The sequence below is a fragment of the Chaetura pelagica genome, unplaced genomic scaffold (genome assembly GCF_000747805.2).
Source record: "Chaetura pelagica isolate M959 unplaced genomic scaffold, ChaPel_1.0 scaffold18, whole genome shotgun sequence".
NCBI classification, from domain to species: Eukaryota; Metazoa; Chordata; class Aves; order Apodiformes; family Apodidae; genus Chaetura; species Chaetura pelagica.
The window spans coordinates 2,666,248-2,679,888 of NW_009954310.1; the positions used below are offsets into that span (position 1 = coordinate 2,666,248).

General features: G+C 43.4%; 2 protein-coding genes across 2 annotated transcripts in view; both read right to left on the minus strand.

The window, feature by feature from the left end:
- Positions 1 to 7,591: 7,591 nt before the first annotated feature.
- Positions 7,592 to 13,641, minus strand: part of TXNDC12 (thioredoxin domain containing 12 (endoplasmic reticulum)) — a 9,047-nt gene continuing 2,997 nt past the window's right edge. Inside the window, exons 3-7 of the mRNA XM_010004036.1 lie at positions 10,349 to 10,401; positions 9,634 to 9,707; positions 9,008 to 9,077; positions 8,835 to 8,918; positions 7,592 to 8,437 (exon numbers count right to left, since the gene is read on the minus strand). Coding sequence (XP_010002338.1) covers positions 8,358 to 8,437; positions 8,835 to 8,918; positions 9,008 to 9,077; positions 9,634 to 9,707; positions 10,349 to 10,401 — 361 coding nt within the window. The 3' untranslated portion in view covers positions 7,592 to 8,357. The remainder of the gene's footprint in view (positions 8,438 to 8,834; positions 8,919 to 9,007; positions 9,078 to 9,633; positions 9,708 to 10,348; positions 10,402 to 13,641) is intronic.
- On the minus strand, positions 13,333 to 13,635 carry KTI12 (KTI12 homolog, chromatin associated (S. cerevisiae); the record flags this gene model as incomplete). Its single annotated transcript, XM_010004019.1, has 1 exon — positions 13,333 to 13,635. A coding segment is annotated over one exon (303 nt), but the record flags the coding sequence as incomplete, so codon positions are not given.

Below are 13,641 nucleotides of genomic sequence, written 5' to 3' on the forward strand. Positions count from 1 at the left end.
CTGCGCGGGCTCCAGGCGGCCCCAGCCCGCCGCGGGATCCGTCCGGGAGCGCGGTCTCCGCCCGCACCCCGCGCCCCGCGCCCCGCTCCCGGGGATGTGGATCACCTCAGGCGTTCCCGGAGCCGCGGTGGCAGGGAACGACGTTCCAGGCGCGTCCCTAACTTGCTATTCTTGTTGCACTCTCTACACGGCTTGGAATTTACTTCAGTACAACTGTTAACTCTGAAGCCTAGTGATGGCGGCGGTGGCATCAGGAACTACCTGTCTGCTGGTAAGAAGGCAAAAAATATAAAAATGAGGCAGTGGCTGCAATCTCTCTCGCGTTGCTTGCCGGTGAGGTATCTGGTAAAGACGTTGCAGCAGACTCTCTTGGCTTTAAAACCCTATAAACAGACCCCAAGGTCAAAATCAGAGACCTAATTGTGGCCTGTCACTGGCTGGGAAACCGAAAGAGCTTTCAGATTGAACCACTAAAGAAAGTGGGCAAAGTCGTGGGCGTTTAAAATGTGTCTCTGACACAATGGATGAAGTGCTTCCCAAACAGCCAGCAAAGATGGCAGCACATTTTCCCACTGCAAGGCTTTAAGCAAGTGCCTAAGCAGAAAGACAAGGTTCTTAGCCTCAGGAGAAACCAGCTCCTTGCGAGGGGAAGCTGGAGCAGGAGCCACCTAAGGATATTGGAGTTGCAAGGTTCTTGTCTTCTCTTGGTAACCAGCTAAGCACCCTCCAGGGACCACTTCTGAACGCAGAGCCCTAAAACTGGGGGGTGCAGGTGGGTCTGCACCCTGCCACATCCCTCACAGCACCATTCCCTCCCCACCCAGTCTCCTCATGCTGTGCCGTTGTGTTTGATGTGCAGCACTTGGACTCAGCACTTGGACTCAGGCAGGACAAAAATTGCTTTGTCTACTTGTAAAAGCTTTTTGCACATCTCGTGATCTTCAGTAACCGTCTTTGGACCATCTTATAGATCAAGCAGCCTTTGGACAAGCTTATAACAGTTCAGCCACTTTAAAGGAGTCTGTAAATTGCTTTATTGCTACATTTTCCCCAACAGTATTGTGAGAACGTAGAAAGCCAGAGGGTGCAGTAGTGCTGTATAACTAACATACAGGCAAGGTGTGCATTTTAGGAACAATCACAGGAGAGATGCAGAGAAACTCTGAGGAACACCTCTTCTCACTACAGATCAGAGATGCTAGACAGTTTCTCCACTTTATTCAAGCCAGAGCTACCTGCCCCATGGCCCAGGGGACAATTCTACTCAGCATTGGAGTTATTTTCTAACCTCACCCAGAATGACAATGTTTATTTGCCATCAAGACCCCAACTAAAATTATTGCTTTCAAGCCAGGCTTTGAGTGAAGCCTTACACAAAGTATCAGCTTGTACAGGCAACTTGAGATAGTCGATAGTTTAACAAAACCCTAGACTCATTACAGAATCACAGAATTGTCGTGGTTGGAAAGGACCTCCAAAATAATCGAGTCAATTCAGACAACCTAACAGACTTGACACCTACAAATGTCTTTTCAGCTCCTTTTATCTCCTCTCACTGCTCTGGGAAACATGACATCTACCTTTTCCAAAACTTGACTTCCACTCTACCCAACATGGTGTCTGTGGTGATGGTGATAAAGCTTTTCCCTCTGCCTGCTGACTGATGCTCCCTCTAGAAAAGCATTGTGAGCCAACAGGCCTATGAAGCCCCAACACAGAAGGCAAGTGGTCATGGGCAGATGCTCACAACCTTTCATGCAAAGAACACAACGTGACTTAGGCTCACTTGGCATCTGCTTAGTGATTACCTGACTTAACAACCCATTATTGCAGCCACAAGAGCAGAGCCACTGAGCAGAGCCACTGTTTAGCCTGAATTCCAAAGACATTTCCAGATTTCATGCCATCCCTGAAATGCCAATGTTTATCCAGCTGTACCAGAGCATTACAAAAGCCCTTCCTTAGTCAGGGGTAACCAAGAGAAGGGATGCAACCAGGTAACAAGGAGACAGGGGAATCTGCAGTGATTCTTTCTGTCCATCATTTTGTTTCACCACATTTCTATAATTTATAGAGTGAATATTGCTGGCACTCCTAGTGCACTTCCCTGCCAGGATTTAATGTTGCACTGTCATGAGTTGCTTATATAACTTCCAGTCAGGGAGGTCTGTATTATTTTAGATTTATAGATGGACAAATGAGGGAACAGGAGAGAACTCCCACAGGCCCACGGAGGTGGAAGGGAAGAGCAGATGTTATGCTTTATCTTGTTTACTGACATGTGGATCTATCTCACTCTCTCACAGCAGTCATGCGAGCACATTTATCAAGCACAATATGCACACTCTACTACTCTCCCAACATTTCTAATACAAGTAACTGCATCCTCACACAGTGCAATTGATCTAAGGAAACAATTTCAACCTTTTCCGTTCCCTCACTTCTAAAAACAGTTATTTTATTTATTGATTTACTTACTACTGAAGTAAGAGCAACACCAAAGTACTTAAATCAGGGATGATGGTCTGCTATGTGCAATACTGTAAGTAGTAATAATACTAATCACTCTGAGTGTAAAAGATTCGTTGTCTAAGCTAGTTATAAGCACTGGGCATACACACATACCATTATATCCCAAAGACATATAGTTTGCACACAGAGCAGCAGTTTCAGCTCTTTACCAGCCATTGTCCAGGGAAGTTAGGTGAAAACATGCCAACCACAAGGAGAAAACAAAACCCTCCTTATTTTAATAGGTAGCACTCACCCAGGTGTTTCTTCACTTCAGTGTGAAACAAACAGCATGTATGTCCCATGCTGTGTCCTCCAGATGTGTGTGAATTTCCTTCTCTTTAACAGGGCTAATGCACCAAAATCATTACAAATGGGAGCTTGAAAATTGTTCATAACATTAGAAAGAGCACCATAAATTGACATTCAAAATTGACCACGTTGCCCGTGCAGCTTCTTTCATGCACAGCATGTTTTGTTGTGTCCTGAAGCACACTCAGAAAGCAGGGAGAACATCTGCAGTTCTTAGCAATTAGTATTTCTGCAGCACGTCTACCTACGCCATGCTGTGCATGTACAAAATGGTCCAAAAATAAGTATACACCAACAATCTCTAAGCAGCAACCTGTTGCTTGCAGCCTTTGCCAGATTCAGTCCAGATGGCCCTGCCCCTCCAGCCCTGTCCAGCTCCTCCCACAGCTCCTGTGGGCCTTGGCTCCCTTGCTTGGAGTAGCAGCAATGGGATCATGCACTTTCAGGAAATGGGAAATTCTAGGAAGCTGTCTTCCCTTTATACCCCACATCAGGGCAAGGATGCGGGAAATGGAGGAGACACCTTTGCTGGAGCAGCCCAGAAATGCTCACCTGCTTTTACAGCACCCACCCCCTCGGTGCTGCATGCCTGGGATGTACCTGCCTGCTCCCCACACCTTGCCTGCTCTGCCCCGTCCTGGGACGAACACCTGCACAGGGCGCTGTGTGACAGCCTCTCTTGCTGTTCTGAGCCAGAACCTGGAATGCTGGAAGCACAGGTCAGCCAGTCCCTCCTTCCAGCATAGTTATGAACAGAGAAGTTTGGGGGTTCTCTCTTTTTTGTTGTGTTTTTTTTGCTTGGTCCCTAATGGAAGGAGAGTACCACAGATTGAGACGCTACAAAATTGTGCCATGACATTCATCCCACCCTGGAGAGGGTCATGCAACTCTTGGATCCTGTCCCCACTACCTGTGACAGGCCACACAGGAACTGTCTGGCAGCTGTCAGTGGAGATTCCTCCTCCTGGGGACATGCTGACGTGGTGGCACCAGGCTGGCCCTGCAGGAGTGAATCACCACCTGGTGCAGGGGTGGTGCTCCTGGGACAATGGCAGGCCTGGGAATTGTGGGCAGCCACTCCTCCTGCTAGACAAACTTTGAAAGGAAAAGCAAACTGAGATTATTTGCCTAAGCTGCTCAACAAATCAGCACTTGTTTCTTGGAGGAAGAAAGGGGGAATGAGTTAAATATGCCAAATAGTTTTGAGGCAAGGTGACTTTTACCATTTTCACAGACCTTCCTCGTTTTTTTCCTGGTTCACTCTGGACACCAAGCTCCCCTGTCCAGTTAGCTCCACAGACAATTTACACAGCTGTCTGGAAGTGAGATGCAACCTTTTAGATAAACTTCACCCTTGGGCTTTGCTTTCTTTGACATGAGCATGAACTTTCAATGAAGCTCCCCTTTTTATCCCGCTCTCTGGATAGAGTTCTGCTCATTGTAATTCCCCCTTTATGGCTTTCTGAATCTCCAGCCTCAGGTCTCAAGTTTTTATCCACGTATTTTAATCCACGGTTGTCAAGGATTAGCCCTGGAGTGGTTTTCCTGGTTGGACAAACTCAACTAAGCATAATACTGGGTTAGCTGCAAATAAATAAAACAGCATAATGCAAATGCCTCTCCTCTTGCCGAAAGTTAGGAAAAGTTTAATCACCTCCAAGGATTATGACCTTGCATTCATCTCTGTTTAATAATATCTCACTTCATAGCAAGTCATTACACAAGCTGAAAGTGAGAACAATGAATGAAGTTCATTAGCAGTTTGATCCAGGCCAGATATGATGGCAGACAAACAGCCATGGGGACAAAAGTGCATTTGAAGTAGATGACTCCTGAACTCAGAATGCCAGGATGACAGACAGGACACTCTGGCTGTGCTGGGAGTCTTGGTTGTTGCCCTTTTATTCCCTGCTGCTGAGCATGGCAATAGAAAGGTTTTTCTGAGCCTCCAGCTGACAATTCCTTAAAGCCTGTTCAGCCCCAGGTGCACAAAGCAACCTCTGCTCCCAGGCAGCAAGATGGCTAAGCTGCAATCTAGTCACTCTTGAATTAACTTTGGGCTTTTTTTCCTTGGTGGGTTGCTTCTGGGAGAAAGGGAGCTGTCAGCATGTCTGCTGACATGAGATTGATTTGGCCTGGCTGTTCCTTGCGTCTATAGTAAGAATTTTGAAGTGTCTTTGGGTTGTGTTATCACCATAAAAGGAGTAGAAGCTGAGAATCCAAGGGGATTTCTAGTATGTATCTGAAGAAGTTGTGTAAGTGTGCAGGTTTATTGCAAGTAATATGCACATGAAGGGCACAGGAAACAAAGCTGATGGGGGCAAACTCATCTGAGGCCTTGGTTACTGTGCACTGTTGAGTGTCTACAGTGTATAATTAACTGTAAATGCAACGACAAGAAACACTGACCAGTAAGCAGCTCCTCTAAACCCTGTGAAGCTGCTTGTGTGCATAAAGTGACACAAGAGACAAAAAAGAGCTGTTGGATGGGAAGGTTCAGGATGTATCCCTCTGCACTGAAGAAAATACCAACCAGCTTTAAGACCTGATCTAGATTAAAAAGCAGAAGGGTGTAAAGAATGTCAACTAAAACATCCAGGTCTAAAATTAACATGTAGAAAGAGAACACCTAAGTAACAGACAACAGGCAAGTTTATCCTGCAACCCAGAGATGTGAAACAGCTTTTACACTTGTTGACTAGCTGCCATCAAGCTGTGGCAGCACATACACCCTACTATGCTGAGAGCCCAGCTGATGCCAGACTGGGGCAGCCTCCACCTTGCTGCAGAGGACACAAGCAGGGACTAGAAAAGAGCAACCAGAAGGATGGGTGAGGAAGATGCACCAGCTCACCAAGTCTGAACATACAGAGGGTAGGAAGGTTAGAGAAAGGGAATATCCAAATAACAAAGGAAAAACGATGATGGAATACTTTTTTTCCTTCAGAAGTAGCAAATCTGGAAGGCAGAAAGTGCTGAAGGAGAAATGCCTTGGAAAAGAGGTGAAGGAGAGTAATTTTGAATCAAAATTGTCTTAAATGTAAAGACTGAAGCACATTTTCTCCACCTGTCACTGAAAGGAGATCTCTGTAGATGCAGAACTTTTAAAAAATTACTTTCAGGCCATGTTGCTTCTGACATCAGAGCATTTTGTGAAGCAAGGCTTTGGGACTAATGGCATACATCTCACGGGCTGTAATTTCACTGCAGACATAAGACAAGGGCAGAGGTGCTGCAAAAACGAGCCTGGAAAATGGCAGAGGTGCACCCTGCTGTTTTGCATCTGAGATTGTTGGGTTTTTTTAATTATTATTTGTTGAATCATATCCCAGATGAACAAGCTGAGTCCTCCCCCTAGTGGCAAGTAAAATAAAAGTATCCATTATATTTTTAGTCACATCCATCTAAGGCTGCAAGTGAAATAAGGAGCATCAGACAGGACCTATTTTTTAATTAGGTCAACTGATACAGCTGGGGAACAAAAGACAATTTTGAAAAATACAAATCCTTTTCAGGAATTACAAAGAATTACTTTGAAGGCTGGTACTGCTTGAGAAAAGTTGTCAAGTTCAATATTATGGTTAATTTATTTGACAATTTGCAAGAAATGCAGAGGCTAAAACCTGCAAGTAACTTTTAGTAGCTCAACAGGCTAATTGTAATGTGCAATAATCCCATTATTTCCACTGAGTCCTTGTCTTCTAGTGCTCAATTGAATTTTGGTGTCTAATATCCCTTGAAAGCAGACTGGTTGGGAAAGTAACATTAATTACACTAATGAACAGTAAGAATGGACTCAGTAGACAAGTTGGGTTTACTGTACACAACAATTTTCCCCAACGAATGTCCTTAAACAGCTCTTAAAAACTTATCTGTAGAAAATGATCTATTTGTTATGTGAAGTTGTAACAAGTGCCTTTTGCACTAAAGGATTTTTTCCTTTAGATGACTAGCTTGGTGGATGAGGGGAGAACTGTAGGCTTTTTTTGGCTTTTGTAAAGCTTTTGTCACTGTCTCCCATGGTATCCTCATAGACAAACTGATGAAGTACCACATAAATAAAAAGGTAGTGAGGAGGACAGAAAAGATGGAAACCTGTCAGAACTGCTGGAGTAGCCCTGGGGTTGATACTTTAAACAGTCAATTAACAACCTGGATGAATGGAGAGAGCCCACTCTCTACAGACAGGCAGAAGATACAAAACTGGGGAGAACAGTTGATAAGTACATGGTTCTAATACCATTCAGAAGGACCTCAACAGGCTGGAGAAATGGGCAGAGAGGATTGTCAGGAAGTTTAACACAGGGAAATGCAAAATCCTTTACCTGAGGAGGAATAACCTGTGCACCACTACAGGCAGGGAGCTTTGCATAGGGGGATGTTGGGAGTCCAGGTGGGTAACAATTTGATCCTGAGCCAGCAATGTGCCCTTCTGGCAAAAAAATCCAACAGCATCCTGGACTCCATGAGGAAAAGTGTTACCAGCAGGTTGACAGGTGATTTTTTTTTCCCCTCTCAATTTTTCTTTTAATTTGCAGTAGATAAACACTAGGTGTTACCCTGCCCTCAACAGGATAGATATTATAAGAACAGCTGAATTGTAATGACATGGAAAAAACCACATTTTTATAATTATAAAAAGGAGAAACCTCCCTCAGCTGTGGCATTCAACATTAATAACCACTGCAACATAAATAAAAACATATTCCCCCACCCTTAGGAATGGAAACGTACGCCCTTCACCACAAAACACTGTCTGCATGCTTAAGTTTAAAAAGGTTTAATTTTTCACCCTGGTACAAAAATACAGTACAATGTGATGGCAAGGCATCTGCCAAAAAACATTCAAAGAATAAAAGAGGAACCCCTGTAAAGCTTCAACATAACCCACCCTCACTTGATGAAACAATCAAAAGGTGAGTGCACGAGGAAAAAATGAACTTTCTGCCCAAAGGCAAATAAAGATGAAACACACACAGTTCTACACAAAAATATGTTTGCAGAGCTAATAATTTCACATGCTACTTGGACATTCATGATATATATTTTCTACTTGGCTTAGTGGCAGAATTCATGATTTAGGATGTCTAGAAACCTGGCCCAATAACATGCCCCATTCATAGGAATCCCCAGTATAAACCATGGGATCACACAATGCCAGTGGGACAAGAGGGATCCAACTCTGGTAAAGCATCAAAATGTTGCCCAATTCTAGTTATTCTGATCACACTGTTTGTCCTCAAATTAAATTTTGCTGTACACACCTCCCTTTTAACACCAAACATTAGTGGCTGCTCCAATACACAGATGTGTTTGCATACTACCTAGTTGCAAATAACCTTTATATTACAAACAGCCAAGCAGAGAAGGAGATAACACAGTAATTGATGCATATGTGTGAACTCCAAACAGGGTTTAACCTAACATTATTGACAGGAGAATTAAGTCCCTCCAGTGCACCTACATTCTTTGTCTTTATAATAATTTCCTTTGAGAGTTTTGAAGTGATGGAAAAGGATCATTCTGTGTATTCATTATAGTTCATCTCCCAGGTGTTTTCGTTTGAAAGCATCACCCGTTAGCTTCTCCTGGGCCTCCTTCATCCCTTGGACAACTAAAAGATTGAAGACAGCAACCATTAATCTCAAGATGAAAACATTAAGGTGTCCCAGTAATGAATGTGTCTTAAAATAACACAGTTGCAGAATGCAGCTCTACAAATTAACCTGTGGGAAAAAAAACAACCACTGCTGTGTTCTTTTCCCAACTATTTGTAGCTGGATCATGCAAACTGCATGATTTCCCATGCTCAAACTGGTAGGTACTGAGGCAAATCATGATTCTGAACGTAGTTCCTCAAGAAAACCACTCACCCTTGTTGTATCTAACAGCTCCCAGTTAGGCTGTAAAGTATCATTTCTCTCCACTCAAAAGTGAAGGTGTATCCTTCAGTCAGGACACACCAGAGTTCCATCTCACTATAAACGCACTTCAAACTACTTTGCACATACCTTGATCAGCGTTGGTATAGAAATACTTGTAGCTTGGGTTTCCTTTCTCATTTATGATTTCCGGGTGGACTTTTCCACTGGGATCTATGAAACAAGAAATCAAACAGGAAATTTAGGTGGTAACAGTAAGAGCACAGTCCTGTGAGCGGATACAACAGCTGAGGATGCCTCACCCATGAAAAGGATTCTGGGAATGTAGCCTCCATCAGGACTAAAGGCTTCATCCTTTGGCTCTTCATCATCCTACCAAAGCAAGACAAAAGAGAGGGAATATATTAGCAAGGTATCTAACAAAACAGAACTCATTCTAAAGAAGAACTCATTCTATTACCTCCAGATTCCATTTCCCCTGAGCAATTTACATCTTGAACAGACACTAGGTAACTGCAGTATCTCCCACTCTCAAAGGGAAGAAAGTTGTTTTCACCTAAACAAGTATCGTTTGTGAAAGTAACAGTACTTTTTTCTCTCCTGCGAATTTGCATTAAATGCTCCACTTTGCTGTAGGAATGTTTGTCATGTCATGAGAGAATAAAAATTCCTTTATTGCAGCAGCAGAATGACACAAGGTACAAACTGTTAAAGAGACAATGGCAGAGTCAGGTTTATAAACACAATTAAAATAACCAGACTGGAGAAAGTTCTTTTTAAAACAATCAGTTATATCAATCAATCCTGAATACCTATTCAGGCATGCACGATTTAGGATGCACACAAAGCAGGATGCAACCAGTTAAGCAGGATTCCAAATGATTAATTCCTAGGCAGTCACATGGATACAAATGAGAGGGCAGCCTACCTCAAGGTTGACCATGACAAAATTATGGGCAAGTTCAGAGATCTCCTTGGATTCAGCAAATTTTGGCTTTAGAGCTAATTAAATGGAAAAAAGAAAAAAAACAGAAAAAAGATGAGTCAAGTCAGTAGAAAAGATGTCAGGTTTTCAGGTCAGCATCAAAATCAAACAAGTAGTGAGTAAATGGAATGTATGTGTCAAACCACCCAAGCCAGGCTCAGAACAGCAGGGAACTGAAGCAATCCCTGCTGAGAAGCCAGAAGACCAAGCCTGACCAACAGACATACATGGTCATATCTGAACCAATGGCACAGAAGCAAAAGGTTTTATATAAACCACCAGTTCTCACTCAACTGCCTCATCCTTTCAGCTTAGCCTTAATGTCCAGCTTGTTTCTTTGGAATACTGAAAGAGACAAAGCCTCACTTTGGAAGAATCACCAGCTCTAAGTAAGGCAATTTACAATTCATTCTTGAAGATCATTCATTCTGTTTCATTTTTTTAAAGCCAAGTGCAGGAGAAATTGCAGACACTACAGAAGGGCAGTATTACAGCTGCTAGTTTACTGGCACTTTGACATGGCTGCCTTCTGGCAGTGCTAACAGATAAAGTGGTGCAGTGAATTTTAAATATAGATTTCATTTTTCTCATTATTACACGATTTGTATACAAAAGTTCATTAGAAAGTTCAGCAAGCTCTAGTATTAAATACACTTACCTTTGCAAGCTCCACACCAGGACTTGTGGATGATAACCATAAGAGGCAAACCACTGAAAAAGGACGAAACAAAATAGTCAAAGCAAGTTTACAGTTGAGCCTCCAAACCAAATTCTATTAGATGTACATTTTAACAGTCAAAACTTCTACAAAGGCTAAATATAACAAAAAAAATAAGAGAGACATAAAGAGTCTCTGCTGCATTCTAAGTTTGTCTTGCAAAAAGTTTTCCCAATCTTTAAACATGTAATAATAATAATTTATTGTAAATACCAGTGAAGAACTGCTCATATAGAGGAGGAGACTTCCTCTTTGGAAGGTTAGCTCAGATACACAACTGGTGATGCAATTTTTTTTAACCAAAAGTGCTTAGTGACACCAGTTGAGAGATCCCAGGATGGATTTTCCTGGCTGCTGACGGCAAATCATGGGATGACAGCTGTACATTCATCCCTCTCCCAACTACGGTCCGTATGTTTCAGTCACCACCTGTGACCAAGGCCCTATGTGAAGTAGGAATCCAACAGAGTAACTCAGCAAACCCTCTGGCTGCCAGGCTTGCTTCTTACATGTTCCATGCTGAAACAAACCTGTGACCAATGTAGCAAGTGCTAGGACTGAGAGGAGAGGGGAGGCCTGTGGGGAACTGCAGCAGATTCAAGTGCAGTGTGAAAGGATCAAAGTTATTCTTTATTACTCTCTCTCTTCCCAGATAACTCACCTGACCCTTACTACACAGCTTAAGTTTCCATCACCCTGAGATATGCTTTATCCCTGTTCTTCAGAAGTCCCTTTAGTATTGTACCTTCTGACAAAGTCAAGCTTACCAAGCTTCATTTTGCTAAGATCCTTTATAACATATTCAGGCTACATTACATGATTAGACAAGAGGCCTTAGAAACACAATGAATTTCCCTTATTCCCTGATTTTAGTGGTGATCCAATTAATCCTCCAGCTCACTGACCCTGACCATTTTGCAGCAATTTTACCTTTCCAACAAAAAAGTGATACAGCTACAGGTGACTTTTGTTGTTGTCAAATCCATCCAGGTAGTACAACACTTACCTACACAGTTTGTGTGTGCACAAGTCCTTACTAACACCTTCACTGTTTCCACCAACAGTTGAAATGGTCAAAGCTGACTAAGGCAATCAGCCAAGAAAGACTAAGAACAAGAATTGGGTATTTCATCCTAATAAACCCCTTAGGTTGTGGAAGAGTATCCAAGGGAAGCTGGTAATAATGATACAGCTTCCAGAACAGTAAGAAAACCCCAAAACTAGGTGAAAGAAAGAATACGGGCAGACACACAGAAAACATACTACATGGATAATTCTTCAAGGATTTGCCAAGCAAAATTTAAGCTGTTTCCATTTTGGGGCTTAAAATGAAGATCTTCTCACAGAGAAATTACAAACACCTTTGTGCATGATGGCAACCAAATTAACTACTTGCCAAAATGAAGTACAGGTTTTCTTTTAGCTGTAGATAGATATGAAAGAAAATCTCTACTTAGCAGCATTCAGTTATGGCCTTCAGAACCAGGAATGGGTGGAGAGGAAGCAATTAACATTTAGAGTAGTTCAAACAGAAGTCTGCCATTTATTACTAACCAATTCTTTACACAGGGCTTCGTTTGCAGTATATTTCCCTAGTAAAGCTGGTATTGCAGCAGTGTCCTGATGATGAAAAAGCACTTCTTTCCCCATTGTTTCCATACCCTGCAACATGATTTTGCCTCTTTCTTGAAAGGCTCATTTAAGTCTGGAAAATACAGATTGTTCCTATCATCATGGATCAGTGCTTCCTGTCAGAAGAGTTCAATTATCTGGTAATCAGCAGTGCAACATACTTTTCTTTTTTTTTTAAGTTAAGACAGATTTTCAAAGCAGATTTTAAATGGAAGTGCATGCTGTCTTGAAATACCAACTCTTAGCAAGCGTGAACTCACAGAAGTTTTAGAGATACTGTATGTATTTTCTCAGCTGTGTTCTATTTGTCTGAGAATATACACTTATTTACATCAAAACATTGTTGTAGTCATTTCAGGCTCCACTTCACTATTCCCTCCCATGTAGCACTACACATATAATTAAAACCAAAAGCCACAATTTATTGAAATGAGGGACAAAGCATCCACCAGAAAGTGAAAAGTTCATATAAGCTAATATGTGGTATAGTAAAGACTGAAATTAGTTGAAAAGAAGCACAAAACTGAGTTACCCGTCACAGCACATACAGACCCATGGGAGTTTCACCCAGAACAGACATTGCCATTTTAGCTCACTGTCCTACAAGAGCACTTGAACAACTAGTGTTTTTAAAATGAGGACCTTGCAGAGAAAAGACACAGCATTGTTTCAAAAAAATTACTCCTGCAGTAAATTAAGACTTCATTCCATTTAAGGCACAAATTTTACTGCTAAACCTGAAACAAAGAGGTGAGTTTGCTAAGCTAAGCCCCTTTCTGTTGCCCTGTTTGCATATCCACCTCTCAGGTTCAGTGGGATATTCTGAAAGAGTCACACCCTAAAAAATATAAGCTGTTCCAGTTCCAGAACTGAAGTCTCTCCTGCAGTTTGACATTATCGGGAGGCAGTTTGGGAAAAACAATCTTCTTATTCAAGATATACACATCCCAGTGTGAAGGGGAAAACATGGGCTTTCATGTCCAGACACCAGCTGATGACTGGGGTCTAGGTCTCCACAGGAGACTCCACTTGCTTGGGGATGCAAAAGTAGCTCTCCCGTTTGAAAGATGCAAGCGAGGAGGATGTGGGAGCTGAGCAGCACCCCTACAGATCCTCTCAGCAATGTAGCTTGCTCAGCGGCTGCAGGGACGTAGCATCCATCTTCCCAGAGCTGCTCCTACTGCATCTGATTCGCGGCAGGTGGGACGCGGGCTCTGGGGCTTTGTGGCTGGAAGGCACGTTCTTCCTGCTCCCAGCCCTTGGGGAGCAGAGCGCGGCTCAGGCGGCCGGGCTCACTGGATGCTGCGGCTCAGGTACTGCAGGCACAGGCTGGCCAGCTGGGGCAAGTTCTCGTCGCTGGGCTGCATCTTGGTGTAGCTGATGAACTGCCTCCGCAGCCGGCTCAGCTCGGCCAGGCTGACGGGCCTGCTCAGCACCAGCCCTTCGGCCACGCCGGGCACTCGGACCAGCTCCCCGGGCTGAGCCCCGCTCCTCTGGGCGGCCACGACGGCGTCCAGCACGTCCTGCGTGACGCGGTCCAGGCGGTGCAGGAACCCGCAGGACTGCAGGGGCTGCGCGCGGGTGGCGCGGTGCGGGGCGGG